Source organism: Candoia aspera, chromosome 2 (assembly GCF_035149785.1).
Source record: "Candoia aspera isolate rCanAsp1 chromosome 2, rCanAsp1.hap2, whole genome shotgun sequence".
Lineage (NCBI taxonomy): Eukaryota > Metazoa > Chordata > Lepidosauria > Squamata > Boidae > Candoia > Candoia aspera.
This window is the reverse complement of record NC_086154.1, coordinates 19542999-19566345: the sequence shown is the minus strand read 5'-3', so window position 1 is coordinate 19566345 and position 23347 is coordinate 19542999. Positions and strand designations below refer to the sequence as shown.

The 23347-nt window shown below is 44.0% G+C and overlaps 1 protein-coding gene across 4 annotated transcripts in view; it reads right to left on the bottom strand.

Moving 5' to 3' along the window:
- Positions 1-4150: 4150 nt before the first annotated feature.
- CCDC71 (coiled-coil domain containing 71) overlaps positions 4151-23347 on the bottom strand; it is a 33131-nt gene continuing 13934 nt past the window's right edge. For 3 of the 4 annotated variants that reach the window (XM_063291445.1, XM_063291444.1, XM_063291443.1), the window contains exon 2: positions 8957-10647. In XM_063291445.1, coding sequence (XP_063147515.1) covers positions 9390-10586 — 1197 coding nt within the window. In that variant the 5' untranslated portion in view covers positions 10587-10647 and the 3' untranslated portion in view covers positions 8957-9389. Of the gene's footprint in view, positions 4313-8956; positions 10648-23347 lie in introns of those variants that run through there. The other variant, XR_010067071.1, reaches the window with a different exon arrangement.

The window sequence follows — 23347 nt, the reverse complement described above, 5'->3', positions numbered from 1 at the left end:
TCCCTTGATATTCAAGTTGTGAATTTCCATGAAAAACCCATCTGTTAACAATCCCCTTAGGTCACTTTCCATAGCCCTTCTTTCCATCTGGTCAATTGTTCACTTCAGTTAAAAAGTTTGGATTTTGCTTCATCAACGCAAAGTGGAACTTCAAAGGAATGTAGTTCTCTGCTTTCAGGCAGAAGATCCCAAATGTACTCCTTGACATCTCCAATAGTAATGCAATGAGAAAAACTCTCACTGAGGTCTGGACAACTGCTGCCAGACCAGAGGTGGGCTAGATGGACAAAGAGTGGCCTCCGGTGTAAGACAGCTTCCCACCTTCTCATGATCTGTAACATTAAGGATGTGTAAAGTTTTAGTACTCCCATGCAGACCCAGCACACTCTGGCTAGAACTGTCATGGGGTGGGGGGAGTGGAGGGTGTTGTGAGCTTACAGATGCCTAAAATACCACAAAGATTCTGGTAGCTGGGAACAAGACCGCAAGCACACTGTACTCAGAAATAATGGTAAGACAGAAGGGAATGCTGTTCCAAGACTATTGTAGAACAGGAGCTAGGAGGTCACCTGGTGGAGTGCCAAAGTAACTGATAGAATTTCCCTCCTCTACATGAAGTAAGAGCAAGGCCTCCAAGGTTCCTTGTGACATATCTGGGGAAGCAGAAGAGGAGGAAAATAATCAAGAAGAGGCTGGATCCCTTTTTCTTTTGATAGGTTCTCTAGACCAGTGTTTCTCAACCTTAGCCACTTTCCTATGTGTGGACTTCAACTCCCAGAATTCCCCAGCCAGCGAGGGTTAGGGTTAGCAAGTCTGGCTGGAGAATTCTGGGAGTTGAAGTCCACACATTTGAAAGTGGCCAAGGTTGAGAAACACTGCCGTAGACATTCTAATTAGCAACTCTACTGAAATATAGAGTGAAGATTTTTTTTCTCAAATGTAGATGTGTTTAACAAGTTGAATTAAATGCATTTAGAAGCATGTAGATTTAATTATGAGACTCTATTACAGTGCTGTGGTCCCCCCCACCCCCCTGTGATTATCACCTAGACCTGATGGGAGAGCTCAGTAGCTTCTGTGACTCTGAGAACGATAGCACAGGAACCTAGATGAAAGCAAGACTGATGAAAGGAAGTCCTGCCCCTTTTCTATGGGTGTTGTGATATCACAGGTGTGTGCAAAACAGGGGGAGCTTGCATCACAACAGTGCTCTTCCCACCAGTGAACAGGTTCACTCCATGCCATGGTTTTCCAGGCTGATCCTCCTCAGATGCGTTGACCTGGAGCTTCCCAACGTCCCTAGCCAGTGTTGTCGCTGGTCATCCTGGCTATAGATGTTGGGAGGTACAATCCAACTTAACCGAAGGCCATCAGCTTGATTCAGGATAAGGAAACATCCAATTAAGCAAACACTTTCTCTAACATTAACTAACTCCTAGTGGTGGTGAAGCAGTTTAGCGTAACGTTTACTAGCAGCTCAAGAGATGTGAACAAAATATTTGGAAGTATTAGCAAAACATGGCCGCCTTGCTTCCCATGCATAAAACTGGCATTTCTGAACCCAAGCAATCAGCTTCTCTGAAACCTATCATTCTCACATAATTTCTGCTCAGCTCCTGGTATGTTCCCAGAAGAGAAAGAACATGAAAGACAAAAGAGACAACCAAGTGTATTTTGAAGCACCATTTTTACTGTAGAAGAATGGCAGAGTGAGATCATCTGCTACAATTTGAAAACCAAAGGGGGGAAAAATCCACTTCATTAAAAATAAAGACAATTTGATTTTGCTCCCTTCCTCCTTGGTGAAAACATAACACTCAAGTCGCCTTGCACCACACAAGGCTGTCCAAGAACATACAAACATTAAAACTGGGAAATGTGGGCTGTATATGTAATGCTGAGACAGAGAATCTTGGGACGATCCTGCATGATAAACTGAAAAAAAGATGCACCACTCCAGCGAGGTTGCTAGAGGCTCATTCAAACTAGTAATACCAAATATGAGTTAGAACACTCTGCACCTCCTCTTTCCACCGAGTACCAAGGTTGCTCCGAGAAGTGAAGTTGTTGAGAATCCAAGTTACCAGCGGTCAGAGAAAATATGATATAATGTTCTGCCAAAGTTTATGCAGCATATTGTACAAATGGTAGTTGGCCACAAGTACGAAGTGGAAGAGGACATCCATGGCAAAAGCCAGCTTCCATGAAGGGGGGCCAGGTTTGTGCTTGGCAATGTAGAAGAGTTCAGAGGAACCACATGCAATGCTTTGTGGTGGCATTATCTTATAGAGTCTGGCTGGCATCTAGCTGCTGGACAGGTAACATACATGAGGAAAGACAGCATCAAAAACACAAAGGAGTAAAGAGAGAGAGTGGTGTGTGCTACAAAAACCAGTACCACCTTTGTGGTTTCTGTGTCCTTCAGGCGCAAAAAGGATACAATTCAAAGTGCTTTGCATATGGAGTTTGGCAGAGAAAGCAAGCCAGGATACTGTGGTTCTTAAGTGCCTTGTGTTTAACAACTGCTTGTCTAGCTATGTTGTCCCAGAGACCCCTTTTCCAGGCACTGATGTAGCAGCAATACCCTGTCCACAGTGATAGGAACAAAAACAAGGGAGGGGACGATGCAAGACAATCAACTCTGGGACTCTACGGAGGGCACATCCATGCGCTTCTTACTGAGAGCACAGGTTTTAGCACTTTTTTTTTATCTGCAGGGTACAATTACCCTGTCAAATTTTTCAAGTCAACCAGCACGACAGAGATTAACGCAGGTTTTGCAGTCTATATGTCTTTGGGTTATTCCCCATTTCACTAAACTGTGTACTGTCATACCGACTAGACATGCCACCAGGAGGAGCACTTGAGCAGACCTTTGTTCTAGAATCTACCATCATAGAGATGTGGAAATGTATTCCAAGCAAAGTCAAAAGAAGCCCAGTTTGTAAGTCATTCCCATGTCTCATTAACTCTGCAGTTAAACTGAAGGGCCCAGCTCCTGCCTTTGCTGAGAATCATGGGTCTTCCCAACAAAGGAGAAAATTCTTGAAATTTCAATCTCCCAAAACATGTGCCATAAAAAGCTAATTAAGAGAGGAGGATTAGGCAATCACATTTATCTATAGTTCAGCCTCTGGCACCCTTCAGATGCATTGGACTGCAACTCTCGTTATCTTCACATGGCCACACTGGCTGGAGACAGTAACAGTCATAGTCCGAAACATCAGCAGGCTGCCAGGGTAACCTTCTATCTTGCGACTGCTTCTCTCCCGTTCCACATCTTATTTTATTTATTATCCCTTTATTATTTTCATAAATAACTCAAGCCTGAACATACCTAATACTCCTTCCTCCTCCTATTTTCCCCACAACAACAACTCTGTGAGGTGAGTTGGGCTGAGAGGGAGTGACTGGCCCAAGGTCACCCAGCTGGCTTTCATGCCTAAGGCGGGACTAGAACTCTCAGTCTCCTGGTTTCTAGCCCAGCACCTTAACCACTGGACCAAACTGGCTCTTATATCTCCCTCTTTTCTCAGAAGCAGCATTTCTTCACATTTATCATATCCAGAAGCTACATACAGTATTACCAACCAGGCAACAGAGCATAAACCAAGAAAGATGTCAATGTATCAATTGACAACAGGGGTCAACAAAATGTATAATCCCTTATTAAAGGAACATACCAACTTTGAAACAGCTATGTTTTCTGGTTGTGGATTTATAAGTCACATTAAATAGATATGGGCTGAACTGGTGAAGCAGGATGCTCTACCCCAAAAGTTAAGTTGCCTGGCCTAGAGTGCCATCTCCATGTGCAATTGCCTCTCCCCAAGGCACTGTTTGATTCAAAAGTGAGTCCAATTCTCACTTCTAAATTGGCAAACTGAGTATTTCAGTTAAGAAATATAGTATGCAAATGCTCAGTCAATCTACTGACTCAAAAAGCTTTTCCAAGGGACTCTTTTTAGATTAGCAAAAAGGAAATCCTATGGCCTGTACTGACCACTGCTTAGGATTCAAAAATTGAATCTCTGCACAATTCAAACAAAGCTTTGAATGGCCATATCAGATGACCCATTAGTAGTCACAGATACTCTTTCTGATTAGATGTTTATAAACAGATGAAGAGTAGCTTTATTACCAGCTTCACTGCTGATCTATCTACCTCCACAGTCTGTTCCAGGAATGGGTCTCTGCAGTTTCAAGCAAAACATTTCTTTCTTTTTTTCCATCCTAAGATCTTTTTAGAATTAGAATATGGGAGACTGAATCCCGGATCGCATGAGTGTGTGCAAAGGAATGGCTGAAGCACCTGCAGTTAAAGGGATACAAGGCAGAAAAAGACCTCTGTCTGAAGAACCAATGTCAGAGTAGAAAATAAGGCGGGATAAATGCAACAATAATCAGGCAGAAAAGCTGAATAGTTTAGGGTGACCCTTCCAAATATCTCTGGAAAGTGATTAGCAGAGGCCATGTGTGTATCTGGAAAGTCATTTCCCTTGTTCCATGAAGGTGGTCTTAAATATTTGGCACTGGGCACTGTACATCAGTACTGAACCAAGAACACTTTCTCTCTTACAAAATTCTTTTAGCGAATGGAAATAATATGAAGAATTTGAAGAATAGACAAGCTACAACCTTTGCCTTAAACTAAGTTGCTGCTGAAGCTGCCAGCAATTAAGGTGTCACAGCTTGCTCCCCATTTCAGCTGAAGGGCCCCAAGGCCTGAGCAATTCCTCTCACTCAACAGAGCGCACCCCACTTTGCTAACTGACTTCTGCTAACTGTACAGACTATTTAAGCATCAACTGGGAAATGGATATATAAATGGACATGAAAGCTATAAAGGCACAAAAACTGTCTAGATTTTAGCTTTAATTTTTTCTTTATAGAATTAGGGGCTGTGATGCCAGCATTCTTCTGGGATGAGGATGCCTAACCACAATGAGTTCAAAAGATACTTTTTCAAAGACAACCTTGTCCTGTGGCTCTCTGAATCCAGTTTTTTGCCTTTTGCTATTATCTTTCCAGATCAATACTGAGAAACAAAAATAGAGAACGTTGTTACTGAAATTACCTTCCCCCCATCAGTCAAGGCTTGTATTAGTTCAGCCAGAAAAGGACAAGCCTAGGAACCAGTACAGGTGAGGAATTCCAGAATCCGATTCCCTATCAAACCAAGTGCTGAAAACAAAGAAAGTACTTCATAAAGGACACTGCATCCAATGAAGTAGAATAGCCTCTGCTAACCCAATTGACAAAAGCAAGCTCAATGACCTTCTGGGACTGCTAATTACCATAACCCTTGTTCTCAGATGCTAACAACCAAACAGCCTACAGTGGCTACAGCCTGGATACCTCAACCTTCAATTGGTGACTAGCAGCATTTTGTTGTATAGATGCAATCTCTTCCACCTAGGGTTAATAAGGAATCACCATCTGGCAAAACAGATCTTTTCTACAGAACCCAGAACTTCTGATCGCCTGTGACTTCAAAAGCCCCAAAATAGATTGAGAGGTTCCGGTGTGGATTCTTGCTCCAAAACCACGGCACCTATCATTCATGCAGTTTGATCAACACTTCATGTCTCACATTGACACAATCACTTGAGTGCCAGGCAAACAGAGTTTGCACTTCAGAGATAGTGTAGACAGAGCAATTCCCCCATTCTGGATCCTCCAGTTGGCAACATACAGTAAAAGGGAAGAGAACCAGTCTTATTTGCTCTATGGAAGAGGTAACACCGAAAGAAGTGCTTCTGCTACTTCCTAGACATTCAAGATGATTTCTAAAGGCCAGGTATTACCTGCATTGCTATATCAGCTTTTTTCTTAAGGGTAGAGCATTCCTCTAAACCGCTTACTGATTAAGCCACATACCTGAAACATCCTTTCAAGTCAGAGGCCCAAATTCTTATTTTCTAATGCTCTCTATTCCTTATTTCTTCCACTGTTTTGGAAGACTATCCCACTCCATTACCCTTTTGCAAATGCCCCGAGACTAAGACAAGTCTTTCCTACAATCTCCGTTGCAAATGCAACCACAGTTCTTGGGATCCTCACTGACTGTGCTCGAAGAAATAATAAGGTCCTGACATTTTTGAGTATGTTGCTGGGCAGCTTAGCAGCAAGCAAGTACTGACGATACTTGAGTTTAAAGCAGTCTGACTTCTTTTAAAGGGTAGTTCAGAAATATTTCCAGGAGAGAAATTGGCAGGGGCTGGTCAAATCAGACACTAAAACAAACCACAGAAATCATAGGCGTATAGTTCTGTGCCATGAGTAAGAATTCAACAGGAGCCCTTGCAAAACAAATGACAAAAACCTTACAGAGTACTGGAAAGATAGAAAGTCAAAGCTATTGTCAGCTACGATAATAGTACAGAAGTGGATACAGTATGCATACAATCTAATTCCAAGCTTTTCTGAAAGCTATACTAGTTTAGAAAAAAGGATATATTTGTTCCTTTCCATCCTGATGCTATGCCAATATACAGTACCTTTATTTTTTTACAGATATTTTGTATGTGCAAAAATGTACTCATATGGTATCACAAAGGAAGTTGTAAAGGGTGGCATGGAAGGATCCAAACAAACTGGTCCAGGGAGGAAAAGCTGTTGCTATTTTCTATGTAGCTTTGAAAAAGAATCCCATTGTTTTTGACTCTCTTGGATAACAAATATCCAAAACAGAAAGATTCACAGAAAGCTAGAGCTATTATAATTCAGAAAGAACTAATTCTAAAAAAAATCTGAAAGTAGTATGACTGGAACGGGTCAGGGTTGTAGAGACCCAAGCAGAAGAGACTGAGGTTTCTCCTTGCCTTTTTCCTCAGCACAAGGGGGGAGAGGGAACTCAAAGTTCAGGGCCCTAGGAAGGACGCTGGATAGCTAATCAGGGAATTCTCTGCGATATAAGCAAAGATTGTCCCAACACTGGCTCAGCTGAGAGCAGATTTTCAAAGTAGTATTGCATGTAGGACTGTCACAAAACATCTACCAAGAGCTCAGAGGAGGAGGTTCCCCCACCTTTTAAAAAGCCTTGGAACCAATTAACCAGATATCCTCAATGAAGCATAACCTGTCTATCATTGTCGAAGGAAACCTCCAGAAACCTGGTGATGGGTTGATCTAATCGAGGTTTGCTCCCCAGAACAAACTACTTATGGGAAGTCTGCCAAGGAAAGAGGCTCCCTTTATGAATTCCCATGTAATAATCATGACATGAAGGCAGCATGGTGGTCTCATCAAAAGTGGTATGTAACAAGTATTGTCTTTGGGGATTAGAAATTTGCTTGTTAAATCGCTAGAGTGCTAGTTTTCCACACATTTATATACAGGCTAATGGCAGAATTTCTGAATACATCTCTACAACAAAATCTCTGTGCACACAGAAAACTAGCACCTTAGGGAGAATTTTTCAGTACAGTCCACAGGGGCTTCTTCCAATAATGGAATGCTTAAAGACATGACCCATTACCATCACCATCTGATAGGTCATGCTTTTAAGCATTAGATTTCTACTCCCAAAATCTATTACCTAATTTTGCATAAGTTGTAACATGGTCATTGGTCTTGGCTACCCTAACAGTAAAGCCCAATTGCCTTTAAGCAGTGAAACTGTTTACAACTTATTTAAAAAGTCAGTGAACACAGCAGACTTAAACTGCATTGAGAAGCAGCAGAGGGATTGCTCACTACATAGCCTAACAGTAGGGCAACATGGAAAACCTAAGCTGGTTTTACTGCTGCGGCTTTGAGCATGCTGAGTGTTGCGACTTTGAAGGAAAGCAGGCTCTCCCACACTGTTCTCAATACTGCCACTTAACTCTTACTGCCAGTGTTCCCGGGGAGAAGAATCATGGTAGTAAAACAAGAGTAGATGTGGCACAAAGCAAATGTAAAATTATACTTCTGAAATACTGACAGCACTAGCAGTATACGTTTCTGAACTTTCAATGGTTTTAGGCCAGAAATCTCTACCATAATTTAGTTTCACCTCTGCAGCACTGGACAAAAATCACACCCAATCATCTCTACATCTAGCCCTAAAACCTCTTGCTTGTGCCCAAGGAGATATAACGCAGCCTGTTCAGATGCACCTGATACATTCAAAAGCCCAAGGCCAGATTTACTGAAATGTCTGACTGCAGAAACGCTTGTAACAATTGCACTAGAAAATATCATTTGCAGTTATCAAGTTCTTAGGCTCATAAGCAGCCACTGATTCATTTAAACAAACAAAAATAACAGAGGGAAGCAATGTTAACAATCTCACTGGGTTCCATAACAATTCCCCTTAGGAGGCCAATACACGGAAGAACACAGGACACAGATTGGCAGACATTGCCCCCCAAGATGAATGCCATAAAGAGGCACCAAGCCTTCAAAAGGATATTCAGAAGAGGCATTTCCTGCCTCTGTGGCACAAATGTCACACTAACCATTTGGACAACATTCTTTGATTGCATGGGATGCACCAGGGACTAGATCTGTCCTCTCTCGACATCCTCTCTAACAGAGCATCAGTGCCTCCATGCTTGGGATATCTTTCCCAACTATCTTTTCCCCACTGTCTCTGCCACCATCTTCATAGTTTGTTGGAGATTTTTTTAAAAATCTACTCCCGAAGAGAAGGAGAGTACTAGAGAAAGGATGTTCCTCCAGTTCTACCTTCCTAGGGACTCGGAATACTCCTCCAGCTGTCATGCAATCTTTCCTTCTGGTCAGCTAAGATGTGACAATAATGGCAACAAACAGGACCAGGTATTGGTAGATGACAGCAAGCCACTAGGTTTTAGAGAAAAAGAGAGGCAACGCTAGAGACAAGCAAAGGCCTTTGTATCTTTCAACACATGACTGGGGGAGAAAAGATGAGGGAAAATCTTCTGAACCCAGTCCTTGAAAAAGAAATAATAAGGGATCACATTCTGACAGCCCTTGGGCAATGCATATATATGAGTCAATAGATATTTATATTTAATAAGTATATAAAATAGGATCAAAATAAAACCAAGTAGATTTACAGATTGAAAAATAAAAGAAACCAAAAACATCACAGTACAGTAATAGTCCAAGTGCTGCCACATCCCAGATGTGCACTCTGCCACATTTACAAAAGCACTGTAGAAAAGTGTCCCAGAAGAAAGCCAGCACTGTTCTGCATTCCTCTCAACAGGGCCTTAAAGATCTCCTCCAGTATTTCTAAACATGGTTTTATAATCCAATTGTTGCTCAGCTCTGCAGAATTTCCCCCAGTTGCCAACCAGGACCTGAGGATCAGCTGCCTGAGGAGTTCAGGCATGCATGTTGTCACCAGGTCCAAGAGACGTGATGTTGATCTGATCATCCTCATGCGGTGGCCCTGGAGCTCCAACTCAACTGAATGATCAAGGGATGCTGAGAGAATGAGGCAATGGCTGGATTCTGATCACAGGGGACAGATTAACTCTAAGGATCTTTTGTGCTCTCCGCCTCAATTCATCGTCTGAAGAGCTGTCCACTTTGATGGCCTGAAATTTCAGCAGGTTTAATGTTTCTGAAGCCAGTTCTGGTTTATTAGGTGACGGAACAGAACTGGGTGTCTTTCTACATGGTAATTCCTTTCCTTCATCTGGTCTTTTTCTTTTCTGCCCAATGGCCTCCTGGTGGCTGCTACCACTTTTCTGTTCAGTTTTGGCCACTGATGGTTCCTTAATTCTGGGGGGCCCTGTGCTACAGCTCTGGGAGTTGCTCCCAGAAATTCGGCCATTCAGGATTCCAGATGCTTTGCACGCATTGCTTTCCTGAAGCACCCCACCCTTTGGTCCTTTTATAAGGCTCATTGTGAGAGCAGCAGAGTCTGGCACTTTTGTTATTAAATGCCTATATGCTTTGGGGTCCAACTGACTAGCAGGTATCTTAGCAGCCTTAACTGCTGAAGACTGTATAGATGCAGTGGATGCTTTGAGACGCTTAAGGTCTGAAGGAGAGATCCCAAGGTGCCCTTGTTTGCATTTTGATTCCAGACAAGAGGCAGTAGCTTTCAGTGGGACTAAGGCTTCCAGGACCACCGACAGCCTCATGGCTGGATAGACACCAGGGTACATATTAGCAGGGAAACTCATTGCTGAGGCTTTTGACGTACCTGAACGTGTCCGTTTCAATGAGTTCAACAGGAGGTTTGTGGAGTTACTGCTCTTTGACATTGGCTTAGCAGAATCTTTAGAAGAGCTCACTGTAATACCTGCTAAGGGAGCAGACACTTTTTCCACGGTTACCATGTTCCTTGCTGGAGCCTTGGCAGACTCTGAAATAGGGACAGCTGTTTCTGAAATGTCCTGAGTATTGCCTTTTGTTTGGCCAGGTGCATTGGCTGTGCAGGAACTGTATCCATACACGTCTTTACTCCTTAGGATTGTGGGCTGGTAGCCTTCTTCCTTAAGGCCTTGGAGAAAAGCTACCAGCTGGGTCTCCGTGTCAGACAGGTCCTTGGACATGGGGTTAAATACCCGGAGAGCTTCTTCCAAGGCTTTCTGTCCTGCAGAGGAGATCCTTGACCAGGAATGGACAGCTTTCTCTTCCACATTGTCCACCTCAACATTCATGGCATTAGGCTGGCAGGAGCTTCTAGTAGATCCAAACCACTGGGAAACCAGCACAGGTCACCTCAACAGAAGAAGGAGAAAAGGCAATTAACTTACAACCCAACAAGCATTTATTCTGAAGATTTTGGGGGGTGAGGAAAGCTGTAATGCTTTTAAAGTTTCTGGACACTGTTTAATTGGAACCAAACTTTACATATACTACTAGTCCTTTCCCCCTCTCTACTGGCTTTTTATTCAGTTAATTTCTGGATTCAATTACAAGCGGTGGTATTAACCTACACATCTTGAGCCAACAGTACTTAATAGCATGCCTCCTTCCGCAGGGTTTGTCTTTAAGCTTTAAATTCATTTATGAACACCCTAGGGGGGTCCCTCCAACACATTCAGAGGGTTGTCATGAAGGGGAGGGTCTTTTCATTCCTCCCCTATGCTACCTGTGGAATTTTCCCCGTATCATTTTGCCTGTCAAAATTTCCAGGCTTTAGAAGAACACGTAATCTGTATACCTTACTACATGAATATTGATGGTATACAACTGTGTGTTTCATTTATTTAACGTAATTCCAAACAAAGATGCCCAGCAGCATGAACGGTCCGTTAAAAAACATAGACAACTACATGACAGAGTTTGGACACAGCACTAGAGAGTCATTTGATCCTATGCTGTTAAGATATAGTTAGAAGTTGGCTTCCTTCCAATAATCATAATTAAGAGTAATTACAATCTGTTGGAGTTGGACAACACAACTGATTGCAGTAAATCTAACAGGAAATGAAAACTCCTGAATGGTTCTTTATGGCCAAGATAAAAGGGAAAGCAGACAAAGCCATGCTTCGTTGTAGCTTGTTATAAGCTAACTGCTTGGTGGATCAAAAATTCAAATAAGCCAAATCTCTTACCTCTGACATAGTATATATTCTCCTAATATTCTTACATTAGACGCTATGAAAAACAATTATTTCTTCATTGAGAGGCTTTTGCGATTAGTAGCTTTCTCTTAAACTCTATAAATAAATGCTGTAAACATTCAGTCCATTTTTAAACCCTTCCATTTTCAACTGGTCAATTGTCTAATCCTAGAAGCAGAGATTTCATGGGGATGTAAACACAAACGTCTGAACCACCCGCTACAGGGGACTGGAGCAGGCTCTGACTGGAACCTTAATTTCTCTTAATAATGGGCTCTTAATAATTCAAGCGTGATCGGATGACATCATCTACCGACTCTTGGTCTAATACTGTAAGCTCAATCCATCAACAGGGGACTTCACTTTGTAGTTCTCCCATACGGTACTGTAGTTTTCTGGAAACCTTTAAATAATGGCTCTCAGAATTAGCCAAAATACCTTCTGACAAGTTGATATTATCCCTCAGTGTTCGCTCAGTTGTTCTATGTTTATACAACCTCCTGGGAATGTTGTTTTTTTGATGTCCTTGTACCATGAAGGACACTTGGTCCACAAAGATAAACACTCTGCATTTTCAACAATGTGGACAGACACAAGTGCTCCAAGAAACATAAGTAATTTAAAAACCAATTAGATGGACTGTAACTCCAAACTGACCCCTTAGCAAAAATAATTCCCTTTCCAAGCCTAGAGGCATTGCCAAAACATGTAACAGGTTGTCCTCAACTTACAACCACAATTGGGACTGGAACTTCCATTGCTTAGCGAGGTGGTACCTAAGTGAGTTACGCCCGATTTTATGAACTTTTTTGCCACAGTCGTTAAGCAAATCACCACAGTTGTTAAGTGAATCTGGCTTCCCCCACTGACTTTGCTTGTCGGAAGCCAGCTGGGAAGGTTACAAATGGCAATCACATGACCATGGAACACCGCAACTGTCGTAAATACGTGACAGTTGCCAAGCGCCTGAATTTTGATCATGTAACCGCAGGGATGCTGTGATGGTCATGTAAGGACCGGTCGTAAGTCACTTTTTCAGCACCGTCAAAACTTTGAAAGGTTGCTAAATGAATGGTCATAAGTCAAGGACTACCTGTATTATAGTAGAGCAGGGTTTCTCAACCAGGGTTCTGTGGAAGCCTAGATTCTGCGAGAGGTCATTAGGGGTTCCCTGGGAGATCATGATATATTTAAAAAATTAATCCAAATTCAGGCAACTTCATATTAAAGAGGTACGTTTCACTCCTTATTTTTTGTTTAAGAACCCGTTAATGCATGTAGACAGGCCTACCCATAAAACAAATATATAATAATTTTGTAGCTACTGGCGTATATTTGAGCCTGAATGTGCAGGGGTTCCCCAAGGCCTGAAAAATATTTCAAGGATTCCTCCAGGGTCAAAAGGTTGAGAAAGGCTATAGTAGAGGTTTACAATGGTTACAGGGGAACACTACAACAACCTGGATCCCAGACATTTTTAGACTATAACACCCATATGGCAAGATTAAAATTGCCATTCTGGGTAGGAATTCTGGAAACTGATATCCAAACATTTATGGAGAAGACCAGGTAAGAGAAGCTGATATATACCAATCAGTTTCAGACATTCCCCCCCTTCCCTCCATCTTGTATCTGAAACTCCTGAAGTCCCTGAACTGTGTGCCTTCAGCATGCAAAGTATGTGCTCCACCAGTCAGCTACGATCTGCCTGGGCTGCAGACACTAGCAAAACAAACTAATTCCTTCCTCAGCAACGTCCCAGTATTTCACAGAACTATTTTTAAAGTCGCCTGTGGACTGGAGGATAAGCCACCCTACTGTCATGTTCGTCGTTGCAATGTTCAATGTACATTGTAACGTTCTGCATGCCACGGTGCTGACGCGCATTCCGGTTGGGAGGGAGCTGCTGGGAGACCTTGTACCAGGCTTTCTATCTCTCTTCATTGGGATGGAATGTGTTTGGGTTATCGTTTGTGTTCAAGGTCCTTTTTACCCGTTGATTAGCAGAACTCGTTAGGAGCACCTGGGATGGGGAATTTGAAACAGTTGTACGAGGGGGGAGGGATTACATTCGCACCGAGGGTTTTTAGTTTGTATTTGGCGCGCTTTTGCTCATTCTCAGCTTTCTTTGTACTTGCATACTATTCTTAAATAAACCAGATTTTATTCAAGCCCTTGCTTGTGAGTCTGAGAATACTTTAAGATAGGCAACCATTACACAAAGCTGAGAATCCTTTTTTTTGTGATACCCGTTAACTCCTTCCAAGTGCAATTCTTGTGAGGAAAATAGTTAACGATGGCAGAGCTGAAACCAACATCCGGGGTGCTGGAACCGCAAGCTGATCCAGTACCGCAGAGCCCCCTTCCCCCCGACATTTCGTTCTACCCAAGGGGCTCCAGCTCAAGCCCTGAACTGGGGGGATCTAGCAATGAGGGAGAACCCAAGGCAGAGACGGCTGGTGCTTCCTGGAAGTACCGGTTCCCACTGACCCCAGAGGGGGAATTGACCAAAGTGGCACCAGAGAGACAGCCTGACGTCCGACGGAGGGAGGAATCGGTGACCCCTGAAAGGATGAGAAGGTTGGAGGCGAGGATGGATTCGGTGGAGGACCCGTTGAAAACCCTGTCAATCGTGATGGGTGACCAGAGAAGCCGAGACGAGAGTCCTCGCTCCGCGCAACCCTCTCCCCTTCCTCCCAACAGACCGCCGATGATCTGGGGCAGGAGGCAACACTGCGACGGAGCTTCGCCCCGAAGAGGGTCCTCTGGGGTGACCTGGGGCCCTGCCACTCAGCCCGCAGTTGATTCGCCTCCAACAGGAAAGGTGGTGAAAGACTTTGCTGTCAAATTCGATGGGGACCCCACCAAACTATCCTTTTTCCTAACCAAGGCGAAGAACTACATGAAACAATTCGGGTCGTATTTCCCATCAGAGGAGGCTAAGATATCAGCCATTACCCCTAAGCTGAAGGGCAGAGCAGCAGACTGGTATGTCCAACTGACGGAGGCTGACGCTCCTGAACTCGGGTCGTTTGAAGACTTCATGTTTACCTTGAAGCTGTTTTTTGAGGACCCCCTGGCCAAAGCCAGGGCTAAGGAAGCACTCAAGGAGCTTACCCAAGGACCCAGGTCGGTGGCCGACTATGCCCTAAAATTCAAAGCTTTGGCGGGCAAGGTTCCCGACTGGTCCCAGTCAACGCTCATCGAGCGATTTAAGGAAGGACTTAACCAAGACGTCCTCAGATGGGCGCTAGGCAGAGACGACCCGGAGTTGCTGTACGAGTGGATCTGTTTGGCCGGTAAGGCTGAGCATGCCCAGCGCACCTACATGCAGACCCGGCGAACCGAGAAACCAACAACCCTGATGCGGGGACCCCGGAGCGGAGCGACGGCTGCCCCACTGGGCTACCGAGCAGGAGATGAGGAGAAGGATTGCCGCTATGCGCGAGGACAGTGTCTCCGCTGTGGAAAAGGAGGCCACCGAGCCGCAGATTGCCCGAAACTCAAGACCGGAGATTGAGAGACAAAAGTCCCGGCCAAGTCGCCCCCAGCATCGCACCGAACGACCGCAGCCAAGGGGGCTGCCGACGTCGAAGAAGACATATACCTCTTCGCAGAGGTCAAGGATGCTGCAAAAGTACCGGCAGGAAACGCCAGCCACCTGCCATGAACTGCACCCTGGGGCAGGTGGAAGGGGATGGGCGCGAGGACGCTATGGTGAGTGCTGATTGCCCCACTCTAGCAGTGAAAGTGAAGCTCGGCTCCCACACTAGAACCACGGATGTTTGGGCGCTGGTTGACTCTGGGTGTTCGAGGTGCCTCATCCACCCAAATCTAGTTGCTGCATTAGACCTGCCTAGTTTTCCTCTCCAGCAGCTCTTGATCTTCACCCAGCTAGATGGGTCAACGGCAGGGGGGGGGGGCGGGGTCCAGCAACTCGTTTCACTGGAAATGTAGCAATGCAAATAGGCAGCCACAAAGAGGCTTTAAAATTCATCATTGCGCCTGTGGGCGATCCCATGGTAATTCTGGGGATTCCCTGGTTAACTTGGCGAAGCCCATATATAAATTAGGAGCACCGGACCATTACATTTAGAGATGGGTTTTACCAAGCCCCTACAGTGGGGCGACCCTTAACTGTGGGGGGGGGGCAAGGGCTGCGATTGCTGCGCCGCGCCCCAGCTTGCCGCAGCTGGAAGGGCTGCTGGACCGTTATCAAGACTTTGCAGACGTCTTTGGGGAAATGGAGGTGGACCGACTGCCACCCCATCGCAAAACTGACTATGCAATTGAGTTGCTTCCCAACGCGCAACTGCCCAAACCAAAAATTTACCCAATGACTAAGAAAGAACTAGAGGCATTGCACGATTTCATTGACAAAAACCTGTCACGGGGGTTCATTGAAACTGCCAATTCCCCAGTTGGAGCTCCTGTGCTCTTCCGGGAAAAGAAAGATGGTACGCTCAGACTTTGTACGGACTATCAGGGGTTAAATTCAGTCTCCCTATGTAACAAATATCCTCTGCCTCTAATGAAAGACATGTTAGCCCACCTATCAAAAGGGAAAATTTTCTCCAAGCTCGACCTCCATGAAGCCTACTTTCGCATACGCATACAAGCTGGGGACGAGTGGAAAACCGCTTTTAATTGCCCATTAGGCTCCTTCCAATACAAAGTCCTCCCGTTCGGCTTAGCCGGTGCACCTGGAGTGTTCATGCAATTGATTAATGAGGTGTTGAATGATCATTTATGTGAGAGGTAAAGATTTTAATGTGTAAATAAGTTCAAGCTAGTGAGCAAAAGCAATGCCATGTTAAATACTTAAACCAACACGAAGTCAGGAGGAGATAGTGGGGAAAATTCATCAAATGATAAGGGCTAAACTCATCACTTATCATGGCAATGGCTAAACTCATCATCTGGCTAAAGTTATCAGGGCAACGGCTAAACACATCACCTAATATGATAATGGTTTAAAACAAAGGCGGCCGAAAGATTGTAAGTCTGAGAGTACCCAGCCAATGGGGAAATGGATAAAGAGGAGCAACGGGACAGGAAAATGTATAAAAATAAACTTGATATATTGTATACTGGCTTTTCTTTTGGAGACGTTGCATCGTGCTCCTGGAAAGTCCACCACGTTTTGCAAACCGTAGAAGCTCAGAGAGAGAGCGAAATAAAGTCTTTTTCTATTTCTAAACTCAAAGACTGTTGGAGTCTAATTTGTTTCGAGTTTTGTCGCTAACAGTTTTTGGCGCCCAACGTGGGGCTCGACTCAGGGTTCCAGGACTGCCTTGTCTAACGAGGTAACCAGGGGAGGCATGCCCCGTCCCTTTGTGACGGCTCCAGTTTGCCTCGCGGCAGTGGCAATCTTGGAATAAGAGCCTTTTGAGCCCCACAAACCCACATAGCAGTCGAAATAGAAAAAGATCTTGAGAGTGGACCAAGAGAGAGATTGCTGAACCCTGTAAAAGGACTGGGAGACTCTGTGCACAGACCCAGGTGAGTAGAACTCAGAAGGTGTCCGATTCACACCTGGGTGGTTGGGGGACTGGGTAGGACTGTTCTGAGTCTGAGATCTGTGAGAAGAGTGTGTGTGAGACGCCCCGAGAGCCAAAGAGAGCTGCAAGGCGAAGCGAGAGTGACTCCTTAGTACCGCGGTTCCATACCCTCGCGAGAGGATTGGCCGGGAAGCAGAGGAAGTGACTTGGTGAAGTACAAAAAGAGTCTCAAAAGCGGATTGGTAAGGATAAAGACAGGACGGTAACCAGTATGGGCAATATAAAGAGTCGTCCACGAGTGAGGGAAAGAAAGAAAAAACAATTAAAAATAGATCCAAGGAGTCCATTAGGACTCCTATTGGCTGGATGGGGAAAGCCCCCGTATAATAAAATAATCACTAAAATGGGGTTAACTAAGGAAGAGATGATCCACCTATGTTGCTTTGTATGGTGGGAAGATGAAAGAATAGATTGGCCACAAGAAGGGAGTGACAACTATTTCGCCTGTCAGAATTTGTATGAGTATGTGAAAAATAAGAAATGTAAAATTTTAAAACGGGAACTAGAGTATGCCCTTATATGGGCGCCAAATAAGTGGCCACAAGACCAGGAGGAGAGTCGGATCTTGGTCCAAAATACAGAAGGAGAGGGGGAAGAAGAATTAGACCAAGAGGAAAAAAGGAGATACCCACCATCACCCCCTTATAATCCACAACCCATAATGCCCATGGCACCTCCCCCTCCTAGTCCACCCCCGTCAAATTTATATAAAAATTTAAGGAAAGAAATTGAACAATGTAAAAAGGATTTAAGGAATTTGCCATTTGAAGGCGAAGAAATAACAACAAGCTTTCCTTTGAGGGAGGTCCCCTCCGGATTGAACGCTCAAGGACAGCCAGTCATCAGTTATGTACATGAACCATTAAAGGCATTGGAATTGCGGATGTTTAAAAAGGAGATGAAAAATTTAATAGAGGACCCATTGGGGGCGGCAGAACAATTGGATAATTTATTGGGGCCAAACATCTATACATGGGATGAATTAACAGCTATAATAAATACTCTATTTTCTGCTGAAGAGAGGCACCTGATAAGAAAAGCCGCTATCCAAATTTGGGAAAGAGAGCATCAAGCCGGCCCAGCGGGGGATGTAAAATTTCCTCTTGCCAAACCAAACTGGGACAATAATACCAATCAGGGAAGACAGAACATGGAGGACTTAAGAGTACTGATAATTAGGGGAATGAAGGAAGCAGTACCCAAAGCTCAAAACATGACCAAAGCCCTCCAGATAGAACAAGAAAAAGAGGAATCGCCAGCCGCATTCTTACAAAGATTAAAAGATGGAATGCGCAAATATTCTGGGATAGACCCCGAGGCGGCAGGGAATATCCAACTTGTTCGAGTCCAATTTGTCACCAAATCATGGCCTGATATAAGAAAAAAATTGCAAAAAGCAGACGGATGGGCGGATAAGTCAATTGAGGATTTGTTGAAGGACGCACAAAAGGCCTATGTCCAGAGAGATAATGAAAAGGCGAAACAACAGAGTAAAATGATGGTGGCAACTGTCCACCAAGTCCTGAATTATGAAAAGAAAGAAGAGGGAGGAATGAAGGAAGGGAAGAGAGAAGGAAGAATAGGGCCAAGAGTAGAGGCCGGAAACTACCGGACAGGAAGAGGGGGATGGAAGTCCGAGGGAAAGAGGGAAAGAGCATGTTTTGAATGTGGGCAGAAAGGACACTTTAAGAAAGACTGTCCCAAACTTCAGAAGGAACGACAGATATATGCCATGGCTCAGGAAGACTACGATATCCCCTACTAGGGGGGTCAGGGGCCCATATTTTATCAATCCCACCAGGAGCCCTTGATAAACTTAAGGGTGGGACCAGAAGGAGAGGAGATGGTGTTTTTAATTGATACTGGGGCAGCCCGGACCTCAGTAGCAACCATTTCCGGTTCTGTAAGAAAGAGTGAAAGAAAAGTAAAAATTTCAGGGGTAAAAGGAGAACCATTTTATGTGACAGGATTGGAAGAAGTGAACATCCAATACGGGGAAGGAACAGGAGTAAAGGGGAAAATTCTATATATACCAGAAGCCGGGGTAAACTTATTAGGAAGAGACTTATTAGGAAAATTAAATCTTTCCATATCCTTTTCGGACGACTCCCAGCAGATGTTACTATTAACAGAGGAAGATCAGAAAGCTATCAATAAGAAAGTCTGGGTAGCGGAAGGAAATAGAGGAGGACTTCAAGTCCCTCCATTACAAATTAAATTGAAGAGGGAAGGAGAAGTTGTTAGACAAAAACAATATCCGATCTCGATGGAAGGGAGAAGGGGGTTACAACCAGTAATAGACGGCCTCGTGAAAGATGGACTATTAGAGCCGACTCAATCCCCATATAACACCCCTATCCTTCCAGTCCGTAAACCGGACGGAACATACCGGATGGTCCAGGACCTCCGGCTCTTAAACCAAGTAGTGGAAACTAGGCATCCAGTAGTTCCAAATCCATATACCTTAATGGGACATATTCCGTCCGACCATAAGTGGTTTAGTGTAATAGATTTAAAAGATGCTTTTTGGGCATGTCCACTGGCAAAAGAATCAAGACCCTTGTTTGCATTTGAATGGGAAAACCCATTCACGGGACAGAAGCAACAATATCAATGGACAGTACTTCCACAGGGCTTCACTGAGTCCCCAAACCTGTTCGGACAAGTACTAGAACAGGTTCTGGAGGGATTCCAAAGTCCTCGGGGAACATATTTGATACAATATGTAGATGACCTTTTAGTATCAGGGACAAGAGAGCAACTTACCAAAGACGCAACTAACCAATTGTTGAATTACTTAGCCCAGAAAGGGTTGAGGGTATCAAAAACCAAACTTCAATATGTAGAGAGAGAAGTTAAATACCTAGGTCACCTAGTTAGTCAGGGAAGCCGAAAAATCACACCTGAAAGAATAGAGGGAGTAATAAGGCAACCTCTCCCTAAAACCAAGAAGGATTTGAGAAAGTTTTTAGGACTAATAGGATATTGAAGATTATGGATCGAAAATTATGCCAAGCAAACAAAAAGTTTATACGGGAAACTTACCGAGAAGGAACCTTGGATCTTACACTGGGAAAATGCAGAAAAAGAAGTCTTTAAGGAATTAAAGGAGGCCCTAACAAAAGCACCAGTTTTAAGCTTGCCCAACTTGGATAAACCATTCTACTTGTTTGTAAATGCTGAGGAAGGCATAGCTCATGGAGTACTCACTCAAAAATGGGCTGGACAGAGGAAACCGGTAGCATACCTGTCAAAACAAATGGACCCTGTCATCTGCGGATGGCCGACTTGTGTACAAGCAGTGGCGGCTACTGCCATTCTTGTTCAGGAGAGCCGAAAACTGACTTTCGGAGGGGCTCTGGTGGTAAGCACACCACATCAAGTGCGAACCATCCTCCAACAAAGGCAGGAAGGTGGTTGACTGACTCACGAATTTTGAAATATGAGGCAATGCTAACAGAACAGAGGGATTTAGTGTTAGTAACAGAAAAACACCTGAACCCAGCCCAGTTTTTAACAAATAATCATGCAGAGACGTAGGGTAGTCCAGAGCACTTTTGTCTCGATGTAATAGAGTTACAAACGAAAATATGACCAGATTTGGAAGAGGGACCGTTAGAAAAAGGGGAAGCTTCATTCATTGATGGATCATCTAGGGTTGAAGAAGGAAAGAGGCTAAACGGATATGCGATTGTGGAAGGAAAAACTAGGGTATTAGTAGAAGCGGGATCATTACCCACCAGTTGGTCAGCCCAGACATGTGAACTTTTTGCCCTAAATCAGGGACTAAAATTATTAAACAAAAAGATAGGGACTATATACCTTTGGAATAGTCCATACATTTGGAAAAATTTGGAGAGATCAGGGAATGGTGAACAGCAAAGGGAGAGAACTAATACACAAAAAACTAATTACAGAAATTCTGGACTCACTAGTGAAACCAAAAAGGATTGCAGTAGTACATGTAGAAGCTCATAGGAAGGGGAATACCTTCGAAATAGTGGGCAATAATCTGGCAGATGAAGAAGCTAAGAAGGCAGCTCGAGAAGCTGAACCCATGTATATACTTATCCCCGAGGTAAAACCAGAAGTAGAAAACCCTATCTTTTCAGATAAAGAAAAAGAATACATGAAGAGGGAGGGCGGGGGTGGCAAGAAGGATGGGATGGCCACTGGTTTCTCCCGGATGGGAGACAAATTATAAACAAAGCAATAGCCAGACATCTTTTAGTCCATTTACATGAGGGAAGCCACTGGGGAACCCAAGCCATGGTAGACTGTATTTTAAAGTCATACGCATGCTTTGGGATCTATACCCTGGCCGCTCAGGTCATCGAAGGGTGTTTAATTTGTAAGCGAGTTAATTGATTTGCCTTGAGAAAAGGGAACCCGGGTGGGAGACCTCCGGCTTTCCGACCATTTCAATGTATCCAGGTAGATTTTTCAGAATTTCCCAAGGTCGGAACTTATAAGTACCTCTTAGTGATAATCGACCATCTTACAGGCTGGGTAGAGGCTTACCCCACTGTACAAGCTAATGCCCGATCCGTGATACGGCTCCTATTGGAACATATAATACCCCGATACGGATTGATCACTCAAATCGATAGCGACCAAGGGAGTCACTTCATAGAAAAACTCTTGCAGGGAATCATGCAAACCTTAGATATAAAATGGGATTTCCATACCCCGTGGCATCCGCCCTCAAGTGGGAAAGTAGAGAGAATGAATTCTAAGATTAAAGAAAGCCTCAGTAAACTCATGTTAGAAACAAAAATGCCATGGACCAAATGTTTGCCTTTAGCATTACTGAGAATTAGGACACAACCTAGGCGCGATGTAGGATTATCTCCTTATGAATTATTATATGGAGTAGAGTTTGCTTCAGGAAGAATTTGTATAGACTCTCTGGAAACCAGAGATAAAATCATACGAAACTATGTGCACACCCTGTCCCAGTATTTTGAATTTTATAGGAAAAAAGGATTGTTGGCTCAACGACCCCCTCTAGAGTTCCCTGTTCACAAATTCCAAATCGGAGATTGGGTCCTGATCAAGAGTTGGAAAGAAGAAAAACTCCAACCTAAGTGGGACGGACCGTTCCAGGTATTGCTGACCTCTGAGACCGCGATCAGGACGGCTGAAAAGGGTTGGACTCATCATACCAGAGCCAAGAGAGGGCCAGAACCACAAACTCCGGAAGAGTGGAAAGTGGTAACCGGACCAAGCAAGCACAACGGAGACCTCCGAATGACATGTAAAAATAAACCGGGGGAGGGTTGTGCGAATGTGCTGGTTCTGTGAATGCCCTTGTATTTTCCAGTGTTGTTGTTGTAGCCACTGTGACGGGTGTGGAGCGGTTCATGCTGATTGTACCGAAGAGTGTGATATAACCCTAGAGGAAGATTGGCTAGAACCCGAAGGCTACCCGTGTCCTTGTGGCTGCAGGTGATATGACTAAAATGTCTTTACATAAAGTATACTGGGTGAAGGTAATAGTTGTAAATATCTTGTGGGGACAGATCCTTTCTACAAACAAAGAAGCAGAAAAATCAAATTGTGAAAAGTGTGTCAGTTGGGTACAGCAGGGGCGAACAAAAACCAAAACCCTACAATATCACACTAAACAACCGGAGGGATGTCAACAAAAGGGGGTGTGCATTGAGAATAATCAAGAATTCCAAGTCTGTGAGACAGAAAACAAAACGATATGTTATGACCCTAAGGAAGTTACTAAGATCACTATGATACTGGTGAGCTTAACTCACCATACTTCAGGAACCCATAAAAATATAACCTCTAAAGTCATTTGAACATATGGAACCCCTGTGCAACTAAACTTTGATGCATGCAAGGTCATCAATGCTAATGGCTGGCCAATGGGAAACTGTGGTGGATTGAGGTGGGAACGCACGTACATGTTAGATGCTAAGTATCTATGTGCCTATCCAAAACAAGGCCCCAACAATTATGACAATGATTATAGTTGTAATGTACAAGACTGGTATTATTGTCCAGAATGGAAATGTGTGACCACTGCCACGTGGATGAACCGACCCATAGGAGAACATAAGTTGCGAATACAAAATGGGGTAGCCCAGAGCAACTGTAAAACTGGGGAATGTAATCCCATTATAATGACATTAACTCCGGTCAAACCAATAAAATATACCTATGGGATCCTGATATATGGAAAAGGGACAGACCCCGGGGCAATTATAACATTGGAGGTAAAACAAATATTGCAGGAAACAGGGGAGGAGAGGAGCATAACTTGGTCAGTTTATGAGA